The sequence below is a fragment of the Ostrea edulis genome, chromosome 2 (genome assembly GCF_947568905.1).
Source record: "Ostrea edulis chromosome 2, xbOstEdul1.1, whole genome shotgun sequence".
Taxonomy (NCBI): Eukaryota; Metazoa; Mollusca; class Bivalvia; order Ostreida; family Ostreidae; genus Ostrea; species Ostrea edulis.
In genome coordinates, this window is record NC_079165.1 from 71,497,557 (window position 1) to 71,517,956 (window position 20,400).

The 20,400-nt window shown below is 35.5% G+C and overlaps 1 protein-coding gene across 1 annotated transcript; it reads left to right on the top strand.

Moving 5' to 3' along the window:
- Positions 1 to 8,332: 8,332 nt before the first annotated feature.
- LOC125682583 (ankyrin repeat domain-containing protein 29-like) lies at positions 8,333 to 14,619 on the top strand. Its single transcript, XM_048923235.2, has 4 exons — positions 8,333 to 8,711; positions 9,208 to 9,309; positions 10,270 to 10,476; positions 14,128 to 14,619. The coding sequence occupies exons 1-4, from the start codon at positions 8,525 to 8,527 to the stop codon at positions 14,289 to 14,291; spliced, it is 660 nt and encodes a 219-aa protein (XP_048779192.1). The 5' UTR covers positions 8,333 to 8,524; the 3' UTR covers positions 14,292 to 14,619.
- Positions 14,620 to 20,400: the final 5,781 nt, after the last annotated feature.

Below are 20,400 nucleotides of genomic sequence, written 5' to 3' on the forward strand. Positions count from 1 at the left end.
ACTCTGCAATTCCTCTAGCACTTGGAATCTAATTTTCAGCTCCAATGTGAATATTTTCCTTTTCTCTTGCTGTTGGAGTTTTGTGACATCATATGTTTCTGTATTTTGTTTCTTTAGTTTTATTCTGATCTTACTCGGTATCAGCTCCCTCACGCATAGCTCTTATCCTTAGAAGAATTTGACTCCACCTTTTTTTGGCACACTGTTTTCCCCTATAATAGCTCTAAAACTCTAAAACATTGTTATTTCGGATTTCAAACATTTCGGTTGAGCATCACTGAAGTGACATTATTTGTCGAAATGCGCATCTGGTGCATCAAAATTGGTACCGTATACGTTTTACTTCATGATCACTGTTTGTACCAGCTTCTCTCATTGCTCTTGTATCTGAGATGTATTTTCTGTGTCGCTTTGATATAAGCACATGATAAATTTGGTTTTCGTTCTTTCCATCAGGTGAAACCCAGGAGATCCTGTGTCTTTGTTGTTCCTGTAATCACTAAGTTGTTGATCTCACACATATCCAATAAACGCGCTCCGTTTTCATTTCGTTCTCCTGTCCCATGCTTCCCCATAGCACTCTCATGACCTTTGTTGTTGCTACCAACTTTTGCATTGAAATCTCCAATAATGAGCAATATGTCATGTTTTGGAATGTTATTAATGACTTCCTGTGATTGTTCCATGAATGCTTTCTTTGTCTCTTTGGGGCTTTCAGTTGTTGGAGAATATACTACAATTAGGCTTATTTTCTAGAGTTGTTGTATAGAATCTTGCATATATTAATCTCTCATTTATGGGTTTCCATTCCATCAGGGACTCTTGGCTTTCTTTGTCAGCATTATGCCCACTCCTTTCTAATGTAATCCATCCTCTCTTCCTTAGTAAAGCACTAGTTTGCCACTTTGCAATGTAATTTTTCCATTCATAGGCCATCTAACTTCTCTTAGCCCGATTATATCCAGTATATCGAAATATGGAACCTTGATTGATACTAGCGTCTTAAATAGGTTGTTTCTATGCATGGTGTGAATTCTCAGTTAATACTTGAGTACGAGGTCCGTATGGGATATGATATTTTGTCGAATGCCAGTGAATGTATGGATGGGAACCTTCAAAATGGGACGTGAAACCTTATCTAATATTAATGACTCGGGTCCATATGGGATCTGAACTATCAGCTAATAACAGTCTGGTGTTTCAAATCTAAATGGATAGGAACCCTTCAGAAAGTCTGGTGAATGAAGTCTATATGGAAGTATGTGAATTCTTGATCAATACTAGTGATTCTGGTAAATATGGTATGTGATATTTTGGCTATTAATGGCGTTTCAGGTCAAAGTGGAATGCGATTTTTATCGTTAGAATAAGAACAGCCTCTTTTTGTTCTTCGTATCATATGTTATTTTGTTGATGCTTGTTAAACCCGCACTTTCTAAAGAAAGTTCGGGTATAGTGTTGCTACCCTGGTCCGTGAGTATGTCACTTTCTTCTTCAAAGTCTTCTTTTATTTTAAGCAGTGACCAATCAATCTTTTGGAATATGATAGATTGTGTTCTGCAGATGTGTAATAATGTCTAATCTTATATTGACTTGAAACACCAGTATTAACTGCATGATGGTTCACTTCCCATAATGAGAGAATTAGTGTCAATCTCATATTAACTTAAGACACCAGCATGAGCCATATCGACTTGAGTCCCCAGCATTAGCTCGATGTTTGATCTATCATATGAGATACGATATGATATTAGGATTTTTCTGCTACATTCTTCTGAGTTGATACTGAACTTCGAGGCTGATATTTTGTATATGAACCCACCTCTGACGATTCGATGTAAAACGAATATTACATTTATTGTTTGCTCATGATCTTTTTTAATTCTGAAGTTGTCTTCAAAACATTTGTTTCACAAGAGTATTTTTGTTCACACATGCACATTGAATATGTCTACATGTTTCACTATAGATGTAATAATATTATGATGTCAGCATTTTATAAAATAAAAGGCTTATTATGAACAAGGGAAGCAGAAATTACAGAGAGAACTGGAAAGTTATCCACCGTTTTAAATACTTCATACTAATGCATATGTAGATGGTTATACATTATTATGATAAATATTAAGCAAGCGCCCGTGGGTACCACCCAATTTTCCCGGCTTTGTTATTTTCTTAAATGCCCCAACCCCCACCCTGATTTTGACAATCTGTTGTTTCACAAAAAATAAGAATAATATACTGAAAAATACTTGAATCATAATTTAACCCCTTTCACATTGTATTCTTTTATTCTGGCTACCACCTTAAGAAATGATTTTATGAGCCTATCCAATGAATTAAAGGTTTTCAACCCCCCCCCCCCCAACATAACATTGAAAAAGAATAAATAATTTTAAACCGAACTTGCTTTTAATTGAACTAGGCATTTTAAAGATAACTGAACTTGAATTTGATTTTAGGTCTACGCCTAATATAATGTACATCTATGTATCACATCAAGTTTTAAAGCGAATGAGTACAGTGTGTACATTTGGGATTGATTTATGTAAAGTGAAAGTTCGTACATGTACCGTTATCTTATGGACAACCCCAACAGATACAGCTGGGAAACGATTGAAACAGAACCAATGAAACCTAAGGTGAATTTTATTACCCTAGTAAGAGGAATGATCAGATTTATTCCGTTATATATGAAATACATGTAGCTAAAGGCTGGCTGAGAATGTATGTTTGAATGGATTTAATAGTTCATTTGATTATAAATCTAGATAAGATACATGTACCAGTAGTTAAATAAGAAATAAACTGCCAGAAGTTCTTGTCTATCTAGGATTGGAGTACTGTGGTCACTCAGTCTTTGTTAATGAAAAAGTAATAAGTCAAAACACATGACTTGTTGACTAAAAACTTGACTTCATATAAAATCATGAATTATCGTTGTTTTATACATACCACAAACCCTGCTGTAAGTACAAAAATAAACTAATATGTGAATGTCATCTTCAAAAAGACCAGTATATTGATTCTGAAAGTGCCTATATTTATATTGATATGTAATAAAAAGAATTTATTTGACGTAATGAGAGAGAGAGAGAGAGAGAGAGAGAGAGAGAGAGAGAGAGAGAGAGAGAAGTTCAGGTACCAAACTTGCCTATACACGTATTTCTGGTGATTTAAGATCAAATGCATCGTCGGGTACCCATGGCTGGTCTCGTCTTCTACTCATCACATGCTGATCACCCGTGGGTACCCGTTGGATAAAATGCAATGATATCATAATTCACGTTTTGACAATTGATTTATTCAGAAATATTTCATCAACCTCAACTGTTTTCTTTAAAGAGACACTACAGCTCATTTTCCGCATTTTAATATAGTGTTTTTTAAAACACGTATGGATAAAATGATTAAAATCATATCGATACAGACAATTTTGAACAATTGGATGCCTCAATTTACTCTCAAATGCGTTTTGAAGATCATCCGGAATTCAAAGGTTTCTTCATGCTGACTCGGACTTTTGAATGCTTATTTACATCACGTGGTTTTGAATGACAGTGAAGGTGTTGTGTAGGAAATTATTTAAATTCCCCTTCAAGGTGGTCCAAACTCACCTTCCAAGTATAAGATTATTCCCTGATCCTTTTAATAAGTAATTATATAAATTATTTCAACAGAAACCCTTCCATGTTACTATTGACTGATGTTTTTACAACTAACACGTGTCGTGTTCAAATAAAAGCAGTGTCTTCACGGCTAGTCCCAATGGCAGATTTAGGGGAGGGGAAGGACCCCCTCCCTTTTTTCGTCACAAATTGTGAGTGAAAATCCAAATTTTGCACCCAGAATGGCCGATTACTTTGGCTAATATTTGACTTTCACATCAATAGATTCGCCACTGAGTTACATGAGTTTCTCCTAGCTCTTCCAGCTCTTTGTTTTCCAACGGTCATATTGATCCCAAGGTAAATTTTATTTCACGTATGGGTTTTATCTCATTCTATTTTTACCTTTTCTCACAGAATCTGTCAAAATTCTGGATCTATCCACTACACTTTCTCTCACTGGACGACATGCTGCACTGTTTACCGTCTATGCGCATGTGTCTGAAGACCGAAAAGGAGGAGACTCGATATTTTTTGTGTAGGCCATCAAAAAGTATTGATTTTTAAAACGAGAATTTTTAACTTTAGATAAGTGTTATTTTCGCAAAGTTCATACATTCAACAATGCAACAAAAATTGAGAAAGCGCTGGGAAAATTGTCATTTCATGATTTTTGCGCAAAATGAGCTGTAGTGTCTCTAAAGTTTTACAACATCAATATCAGACTCTTCATCTAAAACATCGTCCAGTACAATGACTACTCGTCCATAAACCACTTTTCTCATGAAATCTGAAGTCATTTCTATTAAGTCATTTTAAATTAAACATTTCAACCTCGTCCATTATGGGCGAAGTTCTTATTTAAACCAAAGAATAGGGGGCAGCCAGAATAGAAGTTGACTTCACAATTGTCATGCAAATTCTTTGGAAACAAAACAAAAAATGAAATACAACTGAATATTTTTTTTTTTTAAAAATTCTGTCCCAATAGGATGATTGATATTTAAATACATGTATTCATTTCAGCAATTGAAACTTACATTTCAACTACCTTTCACTACTACTACACAGGGAAAAGTGGCTCGCATGGTTTTCATGCCTTTGCCTTTTCGCATGAAATTTATGTGAAAATCGTGTTAAAATCATGCGAAAAATACTTCATGCGAATTTCATGCGAATGTGTTCGTAAAATTTTCATGCAAAATTCATGCGATTTTCATGCGACTATAATTTCACATGAAAATCACATGATTTTTTCATGCGAATACCATGCGTGGTCCTTTTCGTCTCCTTTTCATGCGAAGAATTCGCATGATATTCATGCGAATTTCATATGAATTTCATGCGAGCCACTTTTCCCTGTGTACTATTATAAAAATGGGGAGAGGTAACCAGCCAATTGATCGATATTTGATTGTAGAAACTACTTTGCAAATAAAATGTACAAAAAGTACATTTTCAAATTCGCCAATAAAAGGGGGAGGGGCTAATGAAATTTACGTATGATGAATAAACCTTCGAAAGGATAAATATTAATAAATTTTATGCAATATTGAATGCCTGAGTAAAATCTGTAATCTCCTCAGATTGTGAAGATCTCTAGTTAACTGTGTTGTTTTCATTTTCAATTAACTTCAGACGAATCGCCGAACGAGATGAAGAATCGCTTTTGTGAGGCGAAAATGATAGGCTCAAACATATAGGGTTTCATATTCATTGAAAGGTCAATCTTTGGTACATCAGTAACAATATGTCGCTAAAATGTGCTATGTGTATTTTTTGAAAAACAACAATGGTATCATTACAATGCTAAACACACAGATTACATCTAATTTATAATCATGTTCGTTCTTCCGATGAAGGGGGAGTCCAGAGGGTGTTTATTTCTCTTAACTGATTCTATACGCGGGAGCATGTTCTGGGTATGATCAATTATTCAACCAAGACAAGGCTACTGACAGATAAGTTGATGTTACAGGGGTTTCAACAGTCTCGTTTAAAGTCGCAAATTCTGCACGTGGTCGTTACGATGATCTTATTTGCAAATACATGTACAACCTGTCATTAGGTCGGATGTTGTCTAACGTGTTTCATATCAATTGTTAGGCCGTTCTTTTTATACTGATTTTGACTACAGATTACTCCGTTCACTGCTTGGATCATGAAAAAAGCGGGTGTGGCTGTCAACAGGAAATACTTCCTCCTACTAGGCATCTCATTCCACCTTTGGTGTTTCCAGGGGTTCGTACTTGTTTTAATCTCAATTTCTCCTAGGATTTATAAGACTGACCACTCTTTGTTATATTCACCTTATTCCATTCAAAGTTTTTTTTAAATAGGATTTTTAACATTTATCACAAACTTTTAACTCAGGAACATGAATATAAAAGGTGAAGGTAACGAATAATGATCAATCTCATAAATCCCATAAGCAATACAAAATAGATAGTTGGCCAAACACGGAACCCTGGACACACCAGAGGTGGGATCAGGTGCCTAGGAGGAGCAAGCATCCCATGTCGACCGGTCACACCATCCGTGAACCTTACAGTGTATATCTTGATATACTGGACCTTTCCTTGGCGTTCTGGTTTTCATATGATATGCATGTATCTTATGCACGCTCCGCAGGTGTTTGTTAAAGTTACTTTTATTTCATTTTTTTTTTAAAAGTTCATATGAATAATGTAGTCATGGTTGCCTCTTTCATCAATAACAGATTGACAGACATCTTCTGCTAAAACGAAAATAGTCTCTATAATATAGACACCTAATGCAAACAACTGAAGATAATTTTATATACTGTGCAGAAATTGTTACGGAATATCTATTGTCAGGGCAGAATTGTTTCTTTAGTTTTCTCGATTCATTAATTCTTTGTTGAAAAAAGTGGATCGTCTATTATGTATATAGAATGTGTTAATCCAGCACAAAGTCTCAATTCAGACCCTTCGGAACCCACCGTTTCTTAATCAAATGCTCCATCATTTTTATCATAATTGGCTGTTTTTAAATTCGTACCACTTGCCACTCCAACTGATGCTACCTATATGCATTTCTGGTGTACCGATGACAGACGGTATAAAGGAACAATTCCTATGCATCGTATCTATATTTTTAAAATGCGTTGACCTCAACTGTAGACGGTACAAAGCCCTGGACGAGGCCATCCATCGTAAAGGCGTGTGTATCACTATCCATAATATACTGAAACATTTTACATAGCTATGGTAGTAAACCTATCATTGAACGAATGATTACATGCATATCAAAACAATTCAGACTATTTTGGTTTTTGATTTGCAATATACATGTACAATGTATGCACACACACATGTAAGTCTAATATAAATCAATGATCGTTATCACTGTATACATTATTAACCGAAACAAAGATTACATAAAATACTTTTTGTAAACATTTTTATCGTTTTCGTTCTCTCGTGGTGATCAGCTAGTCTGACCAACAAACAGTTCATGGTGATATAGATCGGCCAAGAAACGCACAGGTAACTACCATTTGTTATCATTTGATTTTGCACATAATTATGTCAACAAATTTTCCCCAAAACTGTAATGACAAGAAAAATAATGTTTCTTGATCAGACGAAACTGATTGTTTCCCCCTAGAATTATTACTTTCATTTTCATTGGGGGTGGGGTATAATTCAGTATTATATATTAATATGTTATCATGATACTATATAACATTTAAAACATACATGCACAACCACAAAATACACGAACATATGTAAATTACAGTGTCTATATTTTGAAGTTAGTTCTTCCTATTAGTTTTAAGATTTTGCATGTACATGGTAGTTGCTAAAGTTAACTTTAAATGTTTACTACATATTTTAGCATGCTAACATAGTTATGGAAATTTTCTTGAAGTGAGGTGGTCTAAGTTACATGTATCACATACATGTACCTACTAATTAAGAAGATGTAACTAATATTTTCTAAGAAAAGAGGAAATACATGCACCTGTCTAGACTGCCATGATATCTCTATCTCGTGTCTTTTATCCTCACTATTCGCTATGTCGACATCGCATCTGCCTCATGATCGCCTAGAGTCGCATTCGACCTCAAAACTCTTTGTAATGAAAAAGGTTTGTGTTCATAACTCCTCCAAAAAAGCTGGGCTTCGTTTGATACTGTTAAAACAAATGCATATTGAAAAAAAACCCGACCCGGTATATTGCATTTGAAACATTAAAAAAACAAAAACCCTTTCAGGTTGTTAAAGAAAAAGAAGGCATAATGATGTACCGGAGTATGATGTATTTGTGTTTTTTTCATAATTCTTTAATTGCAACTTTATCTTTTAGAGAAATGAACAAACAGGAAGCATTTAGGGTCATTTAAAAGCTTAAAAATGCCACTGACAGATATTTTAGCTTGCCAACATAGCTATGGATTTTTTAAAAGTGAATTATAAAGCCAATGAAGACGCCGGGTATGTTTGTTCGAAATTGGGAATCTTATACTAAACTCCACGGTAATGAACATTTCTCCGCCAATAAGTGATGTAACGCTTGTATTTTAACTGTAATTCATTGTGTAGAGCATCATATTATTTCAAAGATACATAAATATTATTTTATACTAATCCTTTTGATGTTTGGAAAATGATACATTTCTCAATGAAAGAGGATATAAGATGTAAATATAATTGGAACTCGTAAAATATCAATATTGCTGTCAAAGGCGCCACCTTTAGGGGCTAGGACAAATCACAATGCGGAACCATCGCACCTTATTGCATTCAGTATGTTTTACTGGCCACGTTATGTATATAATACGTTATGATTCACCTTCATGTCAATCTAGTTCTTCTGCTTGTCGGTATCGGTCCTACTGAAATAAAGGGCTCCAAGTTCTCTAGGAAGGGTTTCATCCACACCGAGAAACATGGAAGTCAAAAATTTTTCCGAAAAAGATTTTGTGATGTTTGTTAACAATGGTAATTACAGCACAGTGAAAAAACAATTGAAGTCTGGTGCGGATCCAAATATATACGACGAGGAAGGAAATCCACTTCTTTTCCTTCCCATCATCAATGGAGATGATGAAATGTTGGATATTCTTTTGTCTTTTGGTAAGCAAATGAAGATATTTACCATTATGTTAATGTTGGATTTGCTACACGTGAAATGCAAGATGAGAATTAGTGAAGCACAGCTTTTGTACAAAACTTAATGAATGGCTACTGCTTTTGTTATTTTGTTCATAGAAGTTTTGCATTTCACAGATTTATTTGTCTGTTTTATGTAATGATTGATGTATATTAAGAATATTTCACTCACATGGAGACGTCACCATTGCCGGTAAAGGGCCGCAAAATTTAGGTCTATGCTCGGCGCTTATGGCCTTTGAGCAGGGAGGGATCTTTATTGTGCCACACCTGCTGTGACACAGGACCTCGGTTTTTACGACAAGCAAGGGGTACTGAAGACCTATTCTAACCCGGTTCTCCACGGGAGTTTTAAATGAAAGAAATATCAGTTTATGTCGTATTTGCGGACATAGACCGCAGATTGTGGAAGGAAATGTAATGCTGTGTGACACCAACCTTGGAAATTTTGCAATTTCAGAGACCTGCAACATTAACATTCTAAGCCATGATCTTCGGACACCATTACTGATTGCTGTAGAACTGAATGATCTAGAATTTGTAAAGAGTCTTGTGAAATCAGGTGAGTCAATGATAATTGATCTTGTCATACTATGTAAGATTTGTCATAAGCTTTTTTATTTTGAGTAACAGCAGAGAGTGATGATCAATGCATAATACTTGACTAGATAGGGAGACTTTGCTCTCATAAAGTTAGTTGCTGTAGTTTTGTTTGTTGTTTAACGTCCCAGGGGGAATAACCCACCCATGTATGTAAACGTAAGGTCTCAGACCACTTTTATCGTTCCAGCCCCTATGGTTGGTTGATTGATTTTTGTCTCATCGACATTTTTTTCCATTCATATTGAGACGTCACCAGCTGTAGATGAAGTACCACAAATTTAGACCTATGCTTTAGCACTCAGGGCTGTAGCAGTGAAGGTTCTTTAGGGTGTTAACGCCTGCCGCTACCTCTGTTTTTGAAGGTCACATCCAAAAGACCCGTAATTCTCACTTCTAACGGCCGAGCGTTTGACGAAAGAGCAATCACTACCTATATTTACGTCCTAGGTTTGACACGGGCATGGCATGAGCGGGACTCGAACTCACGACCTTCCGGTTACGAAGCAAACACTCTGCCACTGAGCTACCGCGACCGGTCCAACGCCTGTGGAAACAAATTGTTGAAAAATAGATATTTCATGCACCTGCACGTGTTAACGATGCCAACGCCTATATGTTAACACGTGAAGTGGCGTGTCTTCTCTATTTCTTAACCATGTTCTCACTTTCAATGAAGTATGAAATTCTTTTGCTGCGTGTATTTAGCCTTGCTGAGAACATGCATATCATTCTACATTACTTGCTAAACCGTTTTAAAACTATATACATGTACACATATTCCTAAAGCATTGTTAACGTACATGTAGTATTGTTGTTTGTGAATATATAACGATATGTCGATCAAAGAATTTTAGTAGCTGCCTGAAAGAGCCTGTCTGAAATCTAATGTACAAATCTAAATGAATGAAAATTTCTTTAGGAGCAAACATAGATTGCACGGATAGCTCCGGAAAGACCCCGCTGTTGTTAGCGCTAGAGGAGGGACGATTTGAGATTGCAGAATATCTGATAAAGAAGGGATGCAACGTCAACGCTGTGGATGGGCTGGGGCAAAGCGCTCTCCAGTTTGTGGCTAACAGTAGTCACAGCCACTGTATCAGAATGGTGGACAAAATTCTCAAAAATGGTAAGCAATGTACCGCACACGTCAACAGGCATTATTTTTATCAAGCAATACACAGAACACGTCAATAATCATTAGTATCAAGGAACAACTCTCCAGAGGGGTTATCTTAACTACGAATGGATATAAGAGCAGAAAAATCTTACGTGACAAATCATAAACAAATAGATATTTCAGGGACAAGTTTATTTCATCCATTATAGTTCTTCCATTAGTAATCAAACTTCACATAAATTCATATTGCGATATAGATAGGTAGAGAGACAGATAGATAGCACAGAGAAATTGAATATTATAAGGATACCCACTCTGCCCCTGCCTCGAGTTGACCGCTCGACCATGTAAGCAAGCTTTCGATGACGATGGAACATTCTATCCATAATCCTCTGCGTCTCGGCAAAATTTCCAATTATTTCTTCACTAAGGCAAATATATTCATTTAATAGTTCATTGCAATCTTTGTGCTTTATAAAATATTTCAAATGCAGTGTTTATCTTGTATGATCCTCTTAAATTTGCGTCAAATGACTGTTCTCAATGACGTGTAGCGTGTGAAATCGTGGCGAGAATTCCATCGCCATCGAAAGCGAGTTTTTAGACTTACCTAAACTGGAGCGGTCTAGCGCGCTGGTAACACTTGTTTCCACAGGTCGTGAGTTCAACCGCAGGTAGGGGCGGAAGTGGGTACCCATATCAGAGTGATATTATCAGCGGAAATTCAAATATATTATTTTATTCATGCAGGTTTGAAAGCCAGTTTCTAGAATTCAGTCGTTTGTCTTATGATGCTTGTTCCATGACGTACAATACAATGTAACTCCTGTGATCACTGATAACGTTTGTTATGCAATAAACGCGTCCACTTTGTCATGCACTGTGCCTTCTGTCCACTTTTCCCGACAGGGAGTCTAGACTTGATAAAGACTGCATTACATAATTGACCATAGAACTATGTTGTAGATGGAATGGATATGCTAATAAAACTCGATTAAATAGTATTGCAGAACTAGCTATAGAACAATGTAGAACTGTCGTGCCAATTGTAAAAATGTAGAAACAATAAGGTAACAATTTTGATCAAAATATTGCCAGTCTCAAGATCATAATTAAGTAAGTTTTCCTTGTTGGAAATGTAATTTACCTGACTAACATTAATGAATATCAATGAGAGAATCAGCAAGATTAAAGTTCCCCAAGCCTATTTCCTGAGGCGAGGCTGAGGGAAATATGCTTGCTTTCAGGGTACTGGAATCTTGCGGACTCCCTCAATAATACACTTTAACCATCAATTTTAACTTATATGATTTAAAACATATCCGTACTCCATTATACAACATGGAAGTCGAGGTCTTATTTTACTTACCCAGCCTTATATTGTGCTGTACAAAACGACAACAATACCGAGTGGGAAATAAAATCATAACAATTAAATCTACTTTTAAAATGTGATGTAGGACTGCTCCTGCATGGGCCAATTCCATTGTAGAACGAATATTAATGACTCCATTCGAAAGACATCAGAACTTTGCACAAGATATAGATAAACTGCTAAGTGTTCCGAATAGGTGTTTGTGAGTTCATCGAACTGACGCTCGTTTTTGCAGGGAATTGGTTAGTTTAGGTGGTCTACAGGGAATCAACAAAATCTGTCAATTTACATTTATACACAATGTAGTGAGATTTACACTTATACACAGTGTAGTGAGATTTACATTTATATACAATGTAGTGAGATTTACATTTATATACAATGTAGTGAGATTTACATTTATATACAATGTAGCGAGATTTACATTTATATACAATGTAGCGAGATTTACATTTATATACAATGTAGTGAAAACTCAGTAGAGGTATAATGAATGCTAATGATGAAAAAGGTGAAGATAATGAACAGTGATCAATCTCATAAATCCTCTAAATATTACAAAATATAGAGTAGGGCAAACACGAACCCCTGGAAATATCAGAGTGTGCCTAGGAAAAGCAAGCATCCCTAGTTGACCGGTCATACATGCCGTGAGTTCTATATTATGGTGAGGTAAACTGAACAAGAGGTACTGTGAGAAATGCTCACTAAGAATACCCTCCGCTTACCCCAATCTCCCAAAGGGTGTTGTTAATAGGTATAAATTACCTCTTTCTTGAGTGTATAAATATGGTATGCCTTTGTAGAAGAAAATGGAAGATATAGTCTGAACACAAATCTATGGTATAAACCTATAATTTTGAACTTGAGATCAAAGGTCAAGGTCATAAAGAGGTCATGAATGTACATGACACATAGTCTCATGTTGATACACCCATGTCTTATGGTATGACTATGTCAAAACCCTATAATCAATTTTGACCTTGAGGTCAAAGTTCAAGGTCATATAGAGGTCATGAAAGTACCCGACACATCGTCTCATGGTGATACACTCATGTGTCAAATATGGTATGCCTATGTCAAGGAACAAAGAAGGCATGACCCTGACACGAATACATTGTAAAAACCTTTAATTTTGACCTTGAGGTCAAGGTCAAATGGAGGTCATGAAGGTACACGACACATCGTCTCATGGTGATACACTCATGTGTCAAATACGGTATGCCTATGTCAAAGAACAAAGAAGTTATGGCCCGGACACGAATCCATTGTAAAAAAAACCCTTTAATTTTGACCTTGAGGTCAAGGTCATATGGAGGTCATGAAGGTACTTGACACATCGTCTCATGGTGATCCACCTGTGTGCCAAATATGGTATGCCTATGTCAAAGAACAAAGAAGTTATAGCCCGGACACGAATCTGGAGACAGACGGACAGACAGAGTGATTCCTATATACCCCCCTGAACTTCGTTCGGGGGGTATAACAATCCATAGTCAAAATAGGTATTAACAACTTAACAATTGATACGAAACACGTCAGACAGCACTTGACCTAATGACAGGTTTCATTTGCAAATACGATCATTATAACGACCATAGAGTTGACTAAATGTTGACTTTAAACTGCAACATCAACTTATTTGTCAGTAGCCTGCCTTGATTTAAAAGATTGATCATATGCAGAACATGTTCTCGTATATCGAATAAGTTGAGAGACAGAAACACCATATGGAGGTGATACTGGAATATTGCTACATAAATATGGGAAGTTGACGATGGATAAGATGGAGTCATCATAAAGTTGAGTTGAGTCATAAATTTTGCGGTAACGTCTTTGTTCAGAAAAAAATATCTAAATATGAAGCAGATGTGGAACATATATTACATTATACCATAGACTTTAAATTCATCCTTATTGTTATTTTTCATTTTATCAAAGTAATTTCATTTTGATGCCATTTCCTAAAGATTTGAATTCGTGCTCAGTAAGAACAAAATTAATCAGGAGATAGTAAAGTAAAAAACAATGTGATTTGATAGTTTCAGTTTGAGCGATTTTTTAAATGCTAGACAGAACAAAAATTGAATGATCTGTCATACATAATGAATAAATAAGTTTAGAGGTATTAAAGTTTAAAGTAGGACCTCGGAGTCCCTAATTCCTCATATTTTTACATCGGTATCACATAAGTTGTATGTATTGCACATGTCATACAGGTAAAGTAAATGATGTGAGAAAAGGTGACATTATTTTCATTTTAAAAATCTGCTTTCCTTGGACAGGTTTTAATTTGGAAGACAACAACGAATGGATACCGGCAGCAGATGTGAAATCACGAACATTAGGACGTAAAACTAAGATCCCTAAGGTTATGCGAACTTTCAGCATGCGAGTGAAAAATTTCCCTAGTTTCCGGAAGGTCAAACCAAACACCCCCAAGACCTGATTCAATAGATGAAAGAGATCCATTTCATCAAAGCATGACATAAAGTGCAAGAGTTCTACCAAATCAGGAAAAAAAACGGTGAAATAAAAACCCCGTAGTTCTCCCATTCCCAGTAGGCACGTAAGCGGCGAAAGGCTGCCCATGTTAGATCATTAATTCCCATCACCTGACAAGTGGTTAGAAACCTGGGTTATGCATTCACATATAACTCGTAAAATCACATCACAACGAGATGCAGGATATGCATCAGAAACCACGGATGACTCGTGTTTTATTTTTTGTAGTTTACCACAGAGTGAGAACAGAGATTAATAAATGACACGAAATAAAATTGTCACCAACTTTTGATTTATTGCTTGACTTTTATTTTACCTCGAATATTCTGTAGGTCAGTGTTACAGTGTACGTGAAGCAAAGACTGCAGAAATATTAGGCCAAATGCGAAATAGGCCTAATGAAGAGATCGATCGTTTCTTAAATGTTAATTATATTAATGTCTAGTAGTCTTTCACTACATTGATTTATGGTATAACAGTACTCTTTCTCAAATCTAAGATTTATCTTGTCAATTGTAAAATCAAATTCATTTAAATTTATTGCAGAAACTGTTTAAAATTGCTTTTTCAGTTGAGTTGGGGAAAAAAGAGAATTGTATTTTCACACACATGATTTTCCAGTATACTATCAGGAATATGATCACAGCTTTAGAGTATGTGTTTTAACCAGAAATTTGAGCGAAAAATTGTACCATCAGATACATTTGTACACATGACAAAGAACAGAAGTTCGGTCTTTATTCAATTAAGTTTAGTGTTATTATTGGGACACTAGACATATGTCTAAAACCCGCCAGTTTTTAATCACTTTTGTCCTCTTTCCACTGATATAAAGTATGTGAACATGTGCGTTTTCTCTCTGTGCAATTTGAAACCATATACCAGTCCAGCAAAAAGCCTTCCTCTGACTTCCTCAGCAGCAGTTAACAACACCGTACAAAGCCTCATCTAATAGTGCAAAAATATTTGCGGCTCAAACGGTCAAATCTTGCTACTCTTTATAGATATCCGCACTCGTACGTGTACTTCAAATGTGGTTGTGTGGCAACTTAACGAATTAAAAAAAAGGAAATTTCATTTTTGAAAATACGTGAAGGCATGAACAGCGACTCGTTACGCCGGCATACTTCACGAAGCGCGTAACGTAGCTCTTCTTAAAGGTATGCTAGTGTGAAGCATCGCAGTTCATTTGAAAAAATGCATTTTATTTCTTATATTTACTCTCTACTTTCATTTCTGCCGGATTACCAGCCGTTAAAATAGACGTACAATATTTATCAAGATTCATACGCTCATTGTTTACAACTGCATCGTATTCATGAAGAAATGGTATCATTACAATTGGTACAGATACCAAAAAACATTGGAAATGAAACTATTTAAATGGTACTATTTTTTATCGCCTAAAATATACTGGGTATACTTTATTCATATTTTTCTATTACGTTATAACATAAATAAACGTTACATGTACATTGGACCTCGCAAACATTTCAGCCGGGCAGATGTTGTCATTGTCCTTCGATTTCTTTCAATAATGGTTGACAACAAGATTGAAATCTCTATTGCCGAACTACGCAAGATTTTAAAAGAAAAACTTCTTCCATATACGTCAACATTTCTGTTACATTCTATAGTTACGTTTGACACATTCCATATAGCCGCCCCTAAGTTAATTTACCAAATGTTATTCTTTCTTATTAAAGTTTACAGTTTGGACTTTTCAAGAGCGCTATTTCACCTGTTTCAACCAGAATCATTTGGTTTTTAAACAACAGTCACTCGGCCATTTCTAATACATATTTAGAAGATAAATCAAGTGACATTTACGAGTCTAGTCCAGACTTCCAGAGCCAATGAGTCATGGGTGGTCTTATCTTTGTAAAGTTGTAAATTCCTAAATATCTTCGTTGTTTTACGCTCTTTCAAACCATAAGGAAGTTAGCTCCTGAGCTTTTGAGCACAACTGCGCAGGATGCTACAACTAAGTATTTACTGGTCCAATACTGATCCCATTGGTGCAAACATATTACACATCTATTACTGAACCCTATCCAATTGAAAAAAAAATTGTGTCCATTCAAATTTTGAAATGATTTTACAGGGACTATATATTATGTGGCGGAAGGATTGGTTAATCAAAAACTTGTAAATCTGCGTGATATTATAGTTTCTGATTCATCTAAATACGGTGTATCTTATATTTTTATACTCCTATACGTGTACATGTAGTATTTCAGTTTTATAATTTATGATGCACGTAGTTGAGACATGGAACTAGATCAAATGTTGTAATTTATTAATTTGGTTGTTATATTTTCCAAATAGAACACCGACTCTTGAAAAAGTTTCAATTAATTTACTCGAAATTTGGTACAAAAATTCAAAATTTTCGCCAATATTAATTAAAAAATTTGGTTTCCAACCCCCACTGTTTTTAGTTCCATTTTAAATGTTGAGACAAACCTTGAAAATTATGTGAAATTAAAAAATTGACTCTACACTCTAAAAATGGTGTTTAGATCCTAAACACAAAGTTAAACACATTTCTTGTGTACAGTTTTGAACGCGTTCTAAATCTAAACATGTTTAACACTTTCTGTGTTTAGGTTTTAAACATGTTTAATCCAATGTGTTTAGGTTTTGAACATGTTTAATTCTTTTAATGTTTAGGTGTAGAACATGTTTAACCCTTATTATGTTTAGGTTTTGAACATGTTTACCCTTATTGTGTTTAGGTTTTGAACACGTTTACCTCTTTTGTGTTTAGGTTTTGAACATGTTTAGTTCTCCTTGTATTTAGGTTTTGACTTTGTCTCAATTACAAAATGATTTGCTAACCTTCTATTTAAAACTCAATCCACAGCATTAAAGAGTCTTAAATAGTAGCTTTCTCTTCTATTATAGGAGAATAACATTGCAAAATCTAGCAAGAATATCCCTTGCATTACAAACTGTGTCTATGGGATCCATGATGTTTCAAATCGAACAATGCGGGTAAAGTGATTTCCTACACACAAAGAACACCGGAAAACACTTATAAACAGATATATTCACAAATACACAGAACAACTTGCAAGGGGTTAACAAATACAATAACTACACTGCTGCACTTTCTAAAACACGTCCGATTGCCGAGAGTTCGCGGGTAAGAGAGAGAGAAAATCACGTGCAGGCTCAGAGGACTCCGAGCCCGACCAGAAATACTAAAAATCCACCCCCCAAAATCACTACACGGGTTTGGGCGGTTCTTCTCAAATTACATTGCAAGTCTATTTCTATATTCTAATTGCCGAAACAACACGGTTGACATTTCCGCGATACATGTTAAAGACAAAACCATTAAAAATCACTTATGCACATATAAGAAGTAAACTATACATGGTTAAATATCACCCGGCAAGTACAACTTCAACAATTTTTTTGTCTTTGATATGCTAGTTTTCGCATAACAGGCACTGTCACATGTTGAATTAAAAAAAAGGGGGGGGGGCATCAATTGCAACTGATGTTCTCTTTCACAAGATTTAAATGAATTTTGTTCCAATGCAAAGTAAGAGTGATGCATTGGTTTAAATTAACACTAAAGGCACGTCTAATACCAGAGACAATGAATTACACTATTTTTTAAAATTCAATATGTATGTGTCCAGACCTGTTCAAGTTGAAATGGAATTCCAGATAAAATTTTCTGGATACTCCTAAACTCTGCTCATTTCCAACAGGAAAGGGTTGAAGCCCATAGACGGCTCTTCTAATGGTTCCATCAATTTTGGATATCGACCTCGACAGTGTATACTTGCAAGACGGCGTATGATGTACACTATGGTCACTATCGGGACCTGGTACACTATAGCAGTTTGAAGTATGGCAATTCTGACATGCAATTTTTTCTGCAATTCGAATTTCATTTACAGAAGACAGGAATATTCTACATGAAGACTGTAAAACTAATGTCAACAATGTTACTAAGCTTATCATGTTCAAAACCTAAACGCATAGACGTTTAGGATTGTGTTTAGACGTTTAGGAATGTGTTTAGCAAGTGTTTAGCATGTTATTTTGTGTTTAGATACTGTATTTTTGCATAGCTAAACATGTTCTCAGTCTGAACATGTTTAGGGTAGAACATGTTTATTACACTTCGCGTTTAGGATATAAGCACAATCCTAAACACGTTTAGACCTAAACACGTTTAAAAAGTGTTCCAAACCTAAACATTGTTTTTAGAGTGTACTCCTAATATGTCTTTTTAAACTCTAAAATTTGATATCATGAAATTTTTCGTATATCAAGTGCAAAAAGGTCATTATTTATTTCCGTTACTAGTATTAAACTTTTTTTTATCTGTAGTGTTAGAAGACATGATTAAGTACATGTATACATTTCATGTAATGATTGGTTTATGTTGCTTATATTGTGTTGACACCAACAAACAAATCAGTTTAATTGAATAAATTTTAAGTGCACAAAGGTAAAGTTTAGAACACTGTAGCTCAATAACAAGCATTATCACGCCTCAGACAAAATTGTTGAAATCTAACTGGTCAGATCTTGGTCACATGACGCCGTGAAAAAAACCGTATCATGCGAGTAAAATCCGTATTGGGCGAGTAATTTTATTTATCGTCGGGTTCGACTTGCAGCCGTGTCAAAAGGAAGGACATTTGACTAAGTTGTATGATATAGACCCCCACATATACACAGTTAGAGGTCTTCGATGTGATAAATTCGTTACACAGTTAGTTAGTGACCTGACACGGAAAAATACATGGTGTGAAAAGAAAACCCGTATCGGGCTCAGCTTCACCTCGCCCGATACGGGTTTTCTTTTCACACCATGTATTTTTCCGTATCAGGTCACTAACTAACTGTGTAACTAATATTGCCACCCCAGTTCTCGGCTAAGTATATACATCATGTTGGGATTCCCCTCAAGCCTGTCGGGCTATATATAGACTTATGGCCAGACATGGCTTTGAATCAGCGAGAGATGACACCTGTCCTAAAAGAACAGACCATACGTTTGGATAACGAAAGGAGAAAATAGTTGAGATAGCAGAATTTACAGGATATGATTCATCTACATGTATATATTGGACTCCATGCTTCACTATTTGAATCAAACATTATATGCATGCACAGGAGTTTCCACCATGAACTGCAAATACATTTAAGGGTTCTAACTATATTTAATTTTTAAATAATCTTCTCGGTGCTTTTTTTTTTTTTTTTTTTTTTAACATGCAAATGTTTTTTAAGCATGTAATTAATAGAAAGTTAATAATTCTAAACACTAAATACAAGTGAATTATAGTAATTCTGTACACTTTGAACAAAAATAGCAGGTAAACATCGGACCATAAAGCTTTAAGAGTCTTCTCTTGAACCTCAAGGGTACAATATGTTAAATTCATAAACACGAACAAAATATCCTAATATAATGTACACGATTTCTAACCATTGCCTCTAGCGTCAGGATAGAACCTCAGCTGGGGTTCGAAAAGTTTTAAAGTATGGATTTTTTGTTAATTATTCTTCTCAAATGGACCCTCGTTGTCAGTTCAATATGCAATCAACCATTTGTAACGTATATTCACGTTTGTTCTGTACTGGGGGGGGGGGGTTGAAATTTTACGGATCCTGAAAGTTTTCAAAGGAAGGGGGGGGGGGGGCTCAAGTTTGTACCATTTCCTGTTCAACCTACATATAAGGGAGGTTATAACTCCCGTAACCACCCTCTTAGATTCGTCACTTGATGAGGAATTCTTTTGAAAATCTCTCTCAATAACCACGCAGAGGGATACATTTTGTTGATATATAATGTAGATTCAAGTTGTTGATACCGTGGTCCCTGCAGTGAAGGCAGGACTACAGCCGAGACTATAGTTCGTACATAATATGTATGTCTATTATGAAAATATCAGTTTGCCATTTTTCCCCGTGATTACTGTACAATATCGCATGTTGTGACCAAGTTTTCTTTGTTTCTTCGTTTGTTTTTGTGTCACAGGAAGGTCATCTATGATATTCAACCTAAACCTCAACATTTA